The 12351-nt window shown below is 44.1% G+C and overlaps 2 protein-coding genes across 9 annotated transcripts in view; one reads left to right on the top strand and one right to left on the bottom strand.

The window, feature by feature from the left end:
* rtkna (rhotekin a) overlaps nucleotides 1-3952 on the top strand; it is a 118183-nt gene extending 114231 nt beyond the window's left edge. For 6 of the 8 annotated variants that reach the window (XM_014172451.3, XM_014172448.3, XM_014172447.3 and 3 more), the window contains exon 12: nucleotides 1687-3952. In XM_014172451.3, the coding sequence (XP_014027926.2) occupies nucleotides 1687-2297 (611 nt within the window). In that variant the 3' untranslated portion in view covers nucleotides 2298-3952. Of the gene's footprint in view, nucleotides 1-1408; nucleotides 1510-1686 lie in introns of those variants that run through there. The other 2 variants (XM_082968686.1, XM_082968685.1) reach the window with 1 other exon arrangement.
* Nucleotides 3953-5251: 1299 nt separating this feature from the next.
* On the bottom strand, nucleotides 5252-11012 carry LOC106585808 (acyl-coenzyme A thioesterase MBLAC2). Its single transcript, XM_014172455.3, has 2 exons — nucleotides 10181-11012; nucleotides 5252-6344 (listed from the first exon to the last, which is right to left on the bottom strand). Exons 1-2 carry the CDS (start codon nucleotides 10620-10622, stop codon nucleotides 5956-5958), a joined length of 831 nt encoding a protein of 276 aa, XP_014027930.1. The 5' UTR covers nucleotides 10623-11012; the 3' UTR covers nucleotides 5252-5955.
* Between the last annotated feature and the right edge of the window lie 1339 nt (nucleotides 11013-12351).

The following is a 12351-nucleotide window of genomic DNA, read 5'->3' on the forward strand; positions in this document are numbered from 1 at the left end:
TTGATGCGGTGAAGTTGTCCTGTCCCCTTAGCAGTAAAACACCCCAAAAGCATAATGTTTCCACCTCCATGTTTGAAGGTGGGGATGGTGTTCTTGGGGTCATAGGCGGCATTCCTCCTCCTCCAAACACGGCGAGTTGAGTTGATGCCAAAGAGCTCAATTTTGTTCTCATCTGACCACAACACTTTCACCCAGTTGTCCTCTGAATCATTCAGATATACATGCCCGTCTGAAGTTTGCCAATGAACATGTGCTTTCTTGAGCAGGGGGACCTTGCGGGCGCTGCAGGATTTCAGTCCTTCACGGCGTAGTGTGCTACCAATTGTTTTCTTGGTGACTATGGTCCCAGCTGCCTTGAGATCATTGACAAGATCCTCCCATGTAGTTCTGGGCTGATTCCTCCGTTCTCATGATCATTGCAACTCCATGAGGTGAGATCTTGCATGGAGCCCCAGGCCGAGGGAGATTGACAGTTCTTTTGCGTTTCTTCCATTTGCGAATAATCGCACCAACTTTTGTCACCTTCTCACCAAGCTGTTTGGCGATGGTCTTGTAGCCCATTCCAGCCTTGTGTAGGTCTACAATCTTGTCCCTGACATCCTTGGAGAGCTCTTTGGTTTTGGCCATGGTGGAGAGTTAGGAATCTGATTGATTGACTGCTTCTGTGGACAGGTGTCTTTTATACAGGTAACAAACTGAGATTAGGAGCACTCCCTTTAAGAGTGTGCTCCTAATCTCAGCTCGTTACCTGTATAAAAGACACCTGGGAGCCAGAAATCTTTCTGATTGAGAGGGGGTCAAATACTTATTTCCCTCATTAAATTGCAAATCAATTTATAACATTTTTGACATGCGTTTTTCTGGATTTCTTTGTTGTTCTGTCATTGTTCTCATTGTTCAAATAAACCTACCATTAAAAGTATAGACTGATCATTTCTTTGTCAGTGGGCAAACGTACAAAATCAGCAGGGGATCAAATACTTTTTCCCCTCACTGTATGCATGGATGGATGTAAGTGTTCTATTCTGACGTGCTGACTCACTCTCTCTCTCTCTCTCTCTCTCTCTCTCTCTCTCTCTCTCTCTCTTCCTTTATCTCTCTCTCTCTCATTGTGTGTCTCTCAATCCTTCCTTTTTGGCTATCACCTTCCCTGCCTCTCTCCCTTGTTCCTGTGCTCAAATTACATTTCCCCCCTTTTTTCCACCATTATCATTCTATTCCCATCATTATTTTTACACGCCAATGGAATTCTAATATTCATACATTCAAAATTAACTCATTTTTACTGTGTTATGCACATCAATTTATTCCCCAAATCATGTATCACAACTTTATTTCACCTTGCCCATCAATGCACATAACACCTGCCCACCACCACCCCTCCTCACCCACTCCCCCTGGACCCTAGCCCCCCTCACCATCCCATCCTGTGAGGGTATCTTGCTGCAGGATAATGCTGTGTCTGCTGAGATTCGTGCTCTGCTCTCCTCCTATTACAACGACAGGTGAAGTACCAGTGGGGTCCACTCACACACTGCAGTATTGAACCTGACTCCACCCCCCCCCCCCCCCTTCAAATAGCATCACCAAGTCTAGGTCTACCCTCTCTGAACTGTATTCCACTGTCTCAACGTTATTAGCAATGTCTGTGCCACCACAGTAATGACTTTCCTCTGTTCCTCCTAGTTATTGACACCTCTGATGACATCAGCACGGTGACGGACATCCTGGCACGGCGGATGCAGGAGCTGGAGCTGAGGAGCCAGCTGGGGACCTCTCCTCCCTGGATGTCCCTGTTCGAGGAGTCTCCTGGTTGCCCCCACACCCACAACCGCCTCCCCCACAGCCCCCTACGCTGCCCCCAGCCCGGCCTGCTCTCCTCAGAAGCCAGCCTGACCTCGGACAGCGACAGCCCCTGCAGCACCAGCCCTTGCTCCCGCCACAGTGGCTGGGCAGAGCCCCTCTCCCTCTCCTCCCCCTCCTCACACTTCCGCCCCCGCACCCTCTCCCTGGACGCCAAGCTCAGCACCCTCAGGGGCAGGGGGTATGGAGGGGTGTTACAGTGCTCCTGTCAGCCCCCCTCCTCCTCCTCCCTTGCCCCCATCCCAGCCCAACGCGTCCCCCAAGCCACCCTGTCCTGCTCCAGCTCTACCTCCAGTAACAGCTCCAGCGAGGGCAGCCACAGCCCTGAGTTGTCAGACGGCACCCCTTTCTCACGCCCCTCTTCGACCCGTCAAAGCCTCAGGAACTTGAGGGCTAAACTGGATCCCCGGAATTGGCTCCAGAGCCAGGTATAACCCAGCTCAGAACCCACTCATCTAAACCACAGAGCCAGGTATAACCCAGCTCAGACCCCACTCATCTAAACCACAGATGCAGGTATAACCCAGCTCAGACCCCACTCATCTAAACCACAGAGCCAGGTATAACCCAGCTCAGACCCCACTCATCTAAACCACAGAGCCAGGTATAACCCAGCTCAGACCCCACTCATCTAAACCACAGATGCAGGTATAACCCAGCTCAGACCCCACTCATCTAAACCACAGAGCCAGGTATAACCCAGCTCAGACCCCGAGATCCCCCAAGGTCCTGGTAAGAACTGACAGGAAGGAAGACCCCACTTCCTCTCTGATGAAAGGGCCTTGGTATTAACTGGAATGACTTCAGTCTAATGACAGGAGAATTGTGAATTGTCAGTGTATGGGAATGTTTAGTGTCTGAATGCGGTCATAGGGTTGTTGGTGTAACTTGTGATCTATTCAAATGGCTAGACCCACTGTCACCTGTAATAGCAATTACATCCTGCCAGAAAAGTCCTCTGAAACTACTAATACACTGATTTGCTTATTGCATGATTATGCTCGACGTCAAGGAATGTGTTGTTTCAGATCTTTAAACTGCTCAGAAAGTGAATGAATTTTGAAAGCTCAACTTAATGCAACTGTGCTCCCATTTAATTTACTGTGCTACTTGTTACTACTGTAATAAAACCAGGGTCACTTCCTCTGCTGGGTTTCCAGAACTTCCCCTACATTCATTAACACATTCTATGCCTAATACACATCAACCAATATGAGTTCACCAGGACATTCTGTTAAGAAACTGAGTGCAATTATTTGTACCAATGTATGGAGTAATTATAATGACTTGAAGGAAGCCAAAGGTAATGTACTACATAATCACGAGAAGCCATATTAACTCCTGTGTTACACTGCCTCATTGAAGTAGCGTGTGCAAATGTACTGACTTTGAAGAGCGTAGAACCTGGGAATGTGCATACATGGGTGAAGAGTTTTGGAATCCCACAACTCTGACCTCTTTGTTGATTAATAGCTTAGTTTGTGGTACTACAGTCATAACGGTCTCAGAATTCTGCTGCAATACCATATGAAACATTGTAATCGATCAAGTATGCAATGCAGGAAATATTGATCTCTAGAAAATATTGGGTTGTGTTTTTTTGTCTTAAGATAGTGTAGTCTTTCACCTAATGCCAAGTAGCTGATTGTATTGATGTGGTAGGTGTGTCCCTGGTCTGTGCAGTAAAGCCTAACAATCCCTGTGCTTCTAATTGACTTTCTAACATGCTACTGTGTCCCTCGGGCTCACAGCTGGCTCACTCCTTTTTACTCAGAGTAAAACAACTCTACATGTTTCAAAGTGGCATTTGTTACTGTAAAGGTTTTTTTATAAGTTAACAAAACTCTTCTTTTTCTTATACATTATACATGATTGATTTTGTTATAAATACAGCTATATTGATTTATTTTAACAGATTGCATATCTATAACTGTGTCTAATAGATAACATTGAATGTTAACCTTGCAAGACTGTCTTGTGTTAGCAGACTGTCTGCATGCACGTCATCCTGGGGGAGAAAGCAATAAGAACTCTGTCATGTTTTAAATACTGGATTAACATAACAATAAATGATTTATCCATTCAGAAACAGCCTTGGATTATTTATTCTGTCATATCTCTCCTTTTAGTGGAAGTTATATACATCGTATAATCCCAGTAGAAATGGCACGAGGATTAAGTCCATCCACTAACTCTAAATCAAACATCACCCTCGGATCAAACACCATGTGCTTTTTGTCAATGTTGACAAACTCTGTCAGTTGACCAAAAACTTATGTCAACATAGTCCCATTCTATTTACAGAGCATGTCCACACACTTTATTCCAAATAAATAATAAAACGGGTGCATGCCAAAGTAGTTTTTTTATATAGTTTAGAGACTGAATTAATATTTCATCCATTTAAAGTTGAAGTCTGAATGTACTCCAAGAGCCATTGACCTCGTTATCACGAACATTCTCTGCACACGGAATTCAAGGCTGCGTCGCGATTATCCACCCGTTTCCCAGTGTGCACTTCCACACATTAACAGTCATGGATTTAAAATAATTGTGGATTGGTAAAATCATTTGTTAGACAGTTTCCACCATTGTTAAATCTATGATGTGAAGTGTAAAAGTGCACACTTTGGGAAAGGGGTAAAGAATTGGGAAGCAGCCAAACTGTCACATGAATCTTTCAATGGGAATTTGTGCTTGTTGAAAATGCCCTTTTCACAGTGTTGAAAGTAAAAACCACACAATAAAAACTAGACAGTCAGAATAAAAAAATACAAATAAATGAATGTATTTTGTTGTTTGAGTCACTCAGATAGCATAAACCATGGCAAAATGTGTAGAATTGCAAGAACTTTATTATCTTTGAGAACTAACAAATACTTAGAGGATCTCCTGTTGGCCCCAGTGACTAAATGTAGCTGTTCTAAAGCAGTTCCTGCAATTCTACACATTTTGCAATGAGGCTGACTTTTCTTCTTTTTTTTAAGAAAATGTCCTACAATTCTACACATTTTGCCATGGTTAATGCTATCTGAGTGACTCAAACAACAAAATCCATTCATTTATATTTTTTTTATTCTCCCTAACGGTCTAGCTTTTATTTCAGTGATTGTTAGTTCTCAAAGATAATCCTATTTATAAATATATAGGCCCATTATCTTTTCTACATACTTTATATCTGGTTTTAGCCAATTAAATTAAATCAAGTTTTATTGGTCACATACACATATTTATCAGATGTTATTGCGGGTGTAGAGAAAATGCTTGTGTTCCTAGCTCTAACAGTGCAGTAGTATCTAAAAACAATACACACAAATCTAAAAGTAGAATAATGGAATTAATAAATATATAAATATTAGATAACACTGACAAAAATCCACCCCGAAAATGTTTTTTTGTTGTTTTTATTCATAGGCGGACCGGAAAAAAACTTAGGTGGCCCGCCCAAGACTAGTGTTAGAAAATATATAGGTTTCCTCCACCAGCTGGCTGTCTCCCTCCGTCTTAGCCTGGGGACAAGGTTAGAAAAGATACTGATGAGTCATGCCCTCTGTCTGTCTGTGTCTGTCTGTGTAGGTGTTGTGCTGTCACATTGTGTCCCCTAAGGGAACTATGTTATTCATCTCCAGTCCAAGCGGGCCTCCCTAAGGTTTCTTAAATATGTTTTAGCCCAGCGATAGCACACCTGATTCAATTACTCAACTAATGATCAAGAGCTTGAGTTGTTGTGGGGACTCCCGAGGTACTGGGGTTAAGAAACACTGCCATATGAGAGGCTGTCTCATGGGAAAGAGCATTCCAACGATCACACAACTTAATATTTATCTTATTACATAATAAACAAGGTTTATTTTCCTGTCTTTAATGAATCCTGTAATAATGGGAATCTCAATATTCTGTCAATCATTGCCTGATGTAATTCAATGGGGGCATTTTGATGAATCATTTAAAATAACATACATTGGATCACATCAGTTTATAATAGACAGTACAAGGAAATCCTGTTAATTGAGGGGGTGAATTATCTTCCTCACATCCCCCAGTCTAACTCTGCAAAAGATTCAACCTGGGGGTGCCAGCCTCTTCATGTGGCTAGCAGATGCCACGTGTGTTGGACGCCCGTAGCACCAATCCGGCCAAGGTCCTCCAGGCAAACGTGGAGAAGCGTGCCGGGCAGGTGCCGGCTCTGTCGATGTACCCCGAAGCGATGTGGTGGAGCCGTTTCGCACCAAACGTGTGATAGTGTCCCGGCATTACCTGGTCCACCTGCTCACTATCCACCAGCCCCACCAGGCGCTCACAGCTACTGACGTAGTCGCTGACCCGGCTGGTGGGCAGCCAGTCGATCATGGCTCCGTCATAGACCACGTCCCCGCTGAACAGCATCTTGTTGTCCCCGTCGTGCAGGCAGATGCTGCCCCGGGAGTGGCCAGGCATGTGTAGTACCTTCAGCTGCCTGTCGCCTAGGTTGATGACATCACCTGAGGGAGGGAGAGCAAGGAGAGGGAGAGAGAGAGAGAGCCATGAGAGAGAGAGAGAGAGAGAAAGAGAGAGAGCAAGGAGAGAGAGAGACAGAAAAAATGGACTCATTGAGCAATAAGATATTCCAACTGCATTGCAGCACTGACACAGCAGAAGTGTATTGACTGGTGCACAAATTACACAGGGATAGGACGCTAGGTGGGGAGAGTTTGCTCCAACTTTGTCAAGTGTGCAGCAATGAGTGAAAATGAAACACAAGACGGGTCAAAAGACCTGCTATGATGAAGAATATGGATCAGGAGTGTGTGTGTTAGACGTCTTCATGGGTCCAAATTCCAAAATGGACCTGGAGCTTCCCCATCCAGACCTGATATGCATCTGTTTTTTTAAATATAGAGATCGTGCCAAACGGACCTGAGGACAACTAGAGCCGTTCCGTACACACCTGGTCGGATCCAGATGCGGTCCTTCTCCTTTAACTTTTAATTCTGTCATTTTAATTCCATCTTCCATTGATTAACGTAGATATCTTCAAACCTTTGCCACACACAGAGCGAGGCTCTACGGCTGTAGCCTATTTAAGCAATAAGGCCCAAGCAGGTGTGGTATATGGCCAATATACCACGGCTAAGGGCTGTTCTTATGGACACAGCGCTTAGCCGTGGTATATTGGCCATATATCACAAAGCCTCAAGGTGACTTATTGCTATTATAAACTGGTTACCAACGTCATTAGAGCAGTACAAATAAATGTTTTGTCATACCCGTGGTATACAAATCAAATAAAATTTATTTTTATATAGCCCTTCGTACATCAGCTGATATTCTCAAAGTGCTGTACAGAAACCCAGCCTAAAACCCCAAACAGCAAGCAAAGCATGTGAAAGAAGCACGGTGGCTAGGAAAAACTCCCTAGGAAAAACTCCCTAGAAAGGCCAAAAACCTAGGAAGAAACCTAGAGAGGAACCAGGCTATGAGGGGTGGCCAGTCCTCTTCTGGCTGTGCAGGGTAGATATTATAACAGAACATGGTCAAAATGTTAAAATGTTCATAAATGACCAGCATGGTCAAATAATAATAATCATAGTAGTTGTCGAGGGTGCAACAAGCACGTCCGGTGAACAGGTCAGGGTTCCATAGCCGCAGCCCATGGCTGTTAGCCAAATCAGCATTCAGGGCTCGAACCACCGAGTTTATAATGCCGCTTTGATGACTCATGATTGGCCAACAACAAGCTCCACACGCCACGCTCTACTCTTGTATTTATTACGGATCTTTTCCTGGGGTCCAGCAACATTAAGGCAGTTATATACAAAATATTACATGACATTACATTTCATAACACTTTTCACAACACATTAAGTGTGTGCCCTCAGGCCACTACTCTACTACCACATACAATACATGACCAAATGTATTTGGACACCTGCTCGTCGAACATCTCATTCCAAAATCTTAATCATTAATTTGGAGTTAGTCCCCTCTTTGCTGCTATAACAGCCACCACTCTTCAAGGAAGGCTTTCCACTAGATGTCACATTGCTGTGGGGACTTGCTTCCATTCAGCCACAAGAGCATAAGTGAGGTCAGGCACTGATGTTGAGCGATTAGGCCTGGCTCACAGTCGGCGTTCCAATTCATCCCAAAGGTGTTCGATGGGGTTGAGGTCAGGGCTCTGTGCAGGCCAGACAAGTTCTCCCACACCGATCTCAACCAACCATTTCTGTACGGACCTCGCTTTGTGCACGGGGGCATTGTCATGCTGAAATAGGAAAGGGCCTTCCCCTAACTGTTGCCACAAAGTTGCAAGCACAGAATCGTCTAGAATGTCATTGTATGCTGTAGCGTTAAGATTTCCCTTCACTGGAACTACGGGCCTAGCCCGAAACATGAAAAACAGCCCCAGTCTATTATTCCTCCTCCACCAAACTTTACAGTTGGCACTATGAATTCGGGCAGGTATGTTCTCCTGGCATCCGCCAAACCTAGATTCATCCGTCAGACTGCAAGATGGGGAAGCGTGTTTCATCACTCCAGAGAACGCGTTTTCACTGCTCCAGAGTCCAATGGCGGCGAGCTTTACACCACTACAGCCAATGCTTGGCATTGCGCATGGTAATCTTATCCTTGTGTGCAACCGAGGACAGACTATTTTTTACGCGTGCTGCACGCTTCAGCAGTCAGTAGTCCCGTTCTGTGAGCTTGTGTGGCCTACCACCTCGCGTCTGAGATGTTGTTGCTCCTAGACGTTTCCACTTCACAATAACAACACTTACAGTTGACCGGGACAGCTCTAGTAGGGCAGAAATTTGACAAACTTGTTGGAAAGTTGGCATCCTACGACAGTGCCACGTTGAAAGTCACTGAGCTCTTCAGTAAGGCCATTCTACTGCCAATGTTTGTCTATAGAGATTGCATGGCTGTGTGCTCAATTTTATACACCGGTCAGCAATGGGTGTGGCTGAAATAGCCAAATCCACTATTGAAGTGGTGTCCATACACTGTTGTATATATAGTGTATCTACAATGCAAAATCCATGTGCACGTGTGTAGAGTGTGTGTGTTATCATGTGTGTGTCTGTGCCTGTGTGAAAAACAAGAGCAGCAGCATAAATTAGAAAATGTAGGCTCTCTCTCTCTCTTTCTCTCTCTACCGCAGCAGTCACATTTGGATCTGTACGGGCCCTTCCGGACAAGTCAGTTCAAATTACACATACCTGAGACCAGTGACAATCATATCAGATCTGACACAGACAAGTGACATTTTTTTTCATTCTGGATCCGGACCCGCTCAGGTCCTGGATCGGGTCTCGGGTATAGGGGGATCAATGAAGACCTAGAGGTGTGTGTGTGTGTCTTCATAAAAAGAAGATCACTTGTGGTCTGATCTCTGTGGATGTGATTGAAAATGAGGACGTTCTTCCTGTCAGGCTCTGTAGTAATTCAGTATGTCTGGGTCTAGGCTGCTGTACTTTCCTGGCTGAAATAAAAACCATTACATTTTAGTCATTTAGCAGACGCTCTTATCCAGAGCGACTTACAGTAGTGAATGCATACATTTCATTTCATACATTTTGTTTTTTCTGTGCTGGCCCCCCGTGGGAATCGAACCCACAACCCTGGCGTTGCAAACACCATGCTCTACCAAGTGAGCTACAGGGAAGGCTAACCATAACCATCAAAGTTATGGGCTGAGTATGAAAATAGCATCTCTGCAGAAACAGGCAGACTGCAGAATAACAACCACTAATGCTATTTGTGAGCCACTGTCATTCACACATTAAAGCCATGACCTTAAATAATCCCTCCTATGGGACCCATTGTAAGCAACAACATTGTACAGTTCATGTAACCGAGTCAAACTGATGTAGGGAGTGAAACGTCATCTTAAGAATGTGCCGTCAGAGACTCAACAATAGGCCTTTTTGAAGCGCTGACTTCTATTGAGAGAGTATGATGGAGATTGATTATACAGTTACAAAACTGTATAAAATAGGGGTGCATCATGGTTGATGTGAGGCTGTGTGTGTATGCGTGTTGTTGCATGTGTGCGCGCTTGCATGCGCACCTGTGCGTGAGAGATGGGAGGTCAGTGTTGGTGCCCTGCCAAGTCTACTCTGCAGTATAGATTTCCCTATGGGATGCAGCTTAATGTGAAAGCGGATTCCAGTGCAATGTCGATTTTCTGTAACAAGGGGCAAATCCACATCCTTTAAGGACTGTGTAATTACATTCATATTGACCATATCCTTCTCTCAAATCCATATCATACATTAGAGACAGCACAGCAAATGGTCTTTCAGATTACTGGTAACAATCATGGTTTGGTTATTACCTTCTTGTAGTATGTGTGTTGGTTGTACAGCCTTGACTCTGTATTCTCTGGCCCTCCATCCTGGCCAGGGAGCCTGGACTATCTCTCTGTCGGACAGCCACGTGACGGTCTCGAAGTTGTCTCCGTTGGCCAGTGCATCGACCTCTGCACTGTGGACTCCCACCTGTTCGAACTGATGCAGACCACCTGAGTGGTCGAAGTGGGCGTGGGTGGCGATCGCCAAAATGGGGTTCTTTCGCTGCGGGTCGTCTCCAAGCAGACCTTTGGTGTTAATGTAATCTGGTAAACTCCTCAACCCCAAGCCTGTGTCTATCACTACATCTTGGTGAGATCCTCGAAGGAGCCAAATATTTGCTCTGTTTGACGATTCAAAAAACTTCTCCTGGATCCAGTACAGACCTTCTCCGATGGATTTGTGCGCGTACCAGTCCGTTGCAGACATCCCAGTTCATGCACTTGGCGTAATAATCAAATATGTTAAGCGGTCAATTTTGTTGCTGCACACAGGTACTATAATATCACTCTATTTACGAAAAAAAAAATGGTGGTCGCCGGATACACCCTTGTTCAGCATGTTGACCGAACGAATATAATGTGAAACCAAACACTAATTGTCAGCAAAGAACACACCCACCATGTCGTCAGATAAACCATGCTGTTGACTGCATCGCTACAAAGTATCAGTAGTGTGCGGCGGAGAACAGTTTCCATCCAATTAACCCTGCTCTACACTCCGCCCACGAACCGCGATTGACCAACCAGAGCTTACCGTAACCAGCCACTCAGACCTCGGACACTTGTCGCAAAAAATCCTCTATGGCCTGCATATGCAGTCCAAACACTTAAAACACACACCCTCGCCCACTTACCCTCGCCTTATGCCCTTGGGGGAATCCCCGTCGCCATCTTGGGAGGCGGTCCAAATGATTAGCCAAGCAAGGGAAGTTTGCAACGTAAGCCCCACAGCCCTAGTATGTAGTCCAAACACTTAAAAGACGCACACTATCCCCTCAGTACATTTTTTTATTTTTTTTTTTATTAACAACAAATCAATACAGAAAGGACATGTGTATTATCAATAAAACCGTTCCAATAAGGCATGACATAAGGTATAGATACAACATCCTGCTGAAACAAGGTTCGTATCGCTCTGTTGTTGAATGGACCGAAAGAGAAACAAATCTTTCCTACTGATGAGTCAACAGGGTCAACGGAAGGTAGGTTCTGAGGGTCAGGTCTTGACACGTTCCTGAATAATAAAGAAATACCTGAGGGAATGGCATCTACAATTGCAAAATCTTTAGGTATTACCAGGACCTTGTAAAATGATTAAAAAAAAACTCTGCATTTACCAGTTGGCTCACCAGTAGGATATTATTTACCAGTTGGCTCACCAATAGGATATTATTTACCAGTTGGCTCACCAATAGGATATTATTTACCAGTTGGCTCAGCAATAGGATATTATTTACTAGTTGGCTCACCAATAGGATATTATTTACCAGTTGGCTCACCAATAGGATATTATTTACCAGTTGGCTCACCAATAGGATATTATTTACCAGTTGGCTCACCAATAGGATATTATTTACCAGTTGGCTCTCCAATAGGATATTATTTCGGAACCAATATTCTAAAAACAAAAAAGTATTTTTATACAATATATCCCGATTATTCCCGAATAATATCTGTGTGGATAAAAATTATGCTTATAAATTAAGGACCATGACAAGAAAACCTGCCAATGAAAAGCAGAGTTTCACTGGAACTTTGTCAATATTATAATTGCAAACCAACATGAAGTTAAGGCCACCAAAAGTAGAGAAGACATGATGAGGAATAAAATTCCACATTGAAGTGTGTCTTCTTAGGAATTGTTTTATCCAATTGATCATAAAGGTATTATTTAAGGTAGTAAAGTTCAGAAAATTCAGCCCACCATACTCATACGTGTTTTCCTAATGTACTTTTCTTAGAGGATGTACAATCGTCGCAAATGTAATTATGGGGAGTTTCAGGCCCCGGAGTGAACATAATTGTACACTCGCAAAACCGACTAAAAACGAGGGCTGAGCGGCTTCTGTTGCAAACTTCCCTTGCTTGGCTAATCATTTGGACGGCCCTCCTTGGGATGAGGGTTTGTCTTTTAAGTGTTTGGACCGTAGCCTCGT

This window comes from Salmo salar, chromosome 24, assembly GCF_965601325.2.
Source record: "Salmo salar chromosome 24, fSalSal1, whole genome shotgun sequence".
Lineage (NCBI taxonomy): Eukaryota > Metazoa > Chordata > Actinopteri > Salmoniformes > Salmonidae > Salmo > Salmo salar.

Bases quoted from the DNA above. Each gene is read 5' to 3' on its own strand.
- LOC106585808 (XM_014172455.3), bottom strand. From the start codon at position 10,622: ATGTCTGCAACGGACTGGTACGCGCACAAATCCATCGGAGAAGGTCTG. The intron at 6,345-10,180 runs GTAATAACCAAA...TCCCTCCCTCAG, and splicing joins AACACACATACTACAAGAAG to GTGATGTCATCAACCTAGGC.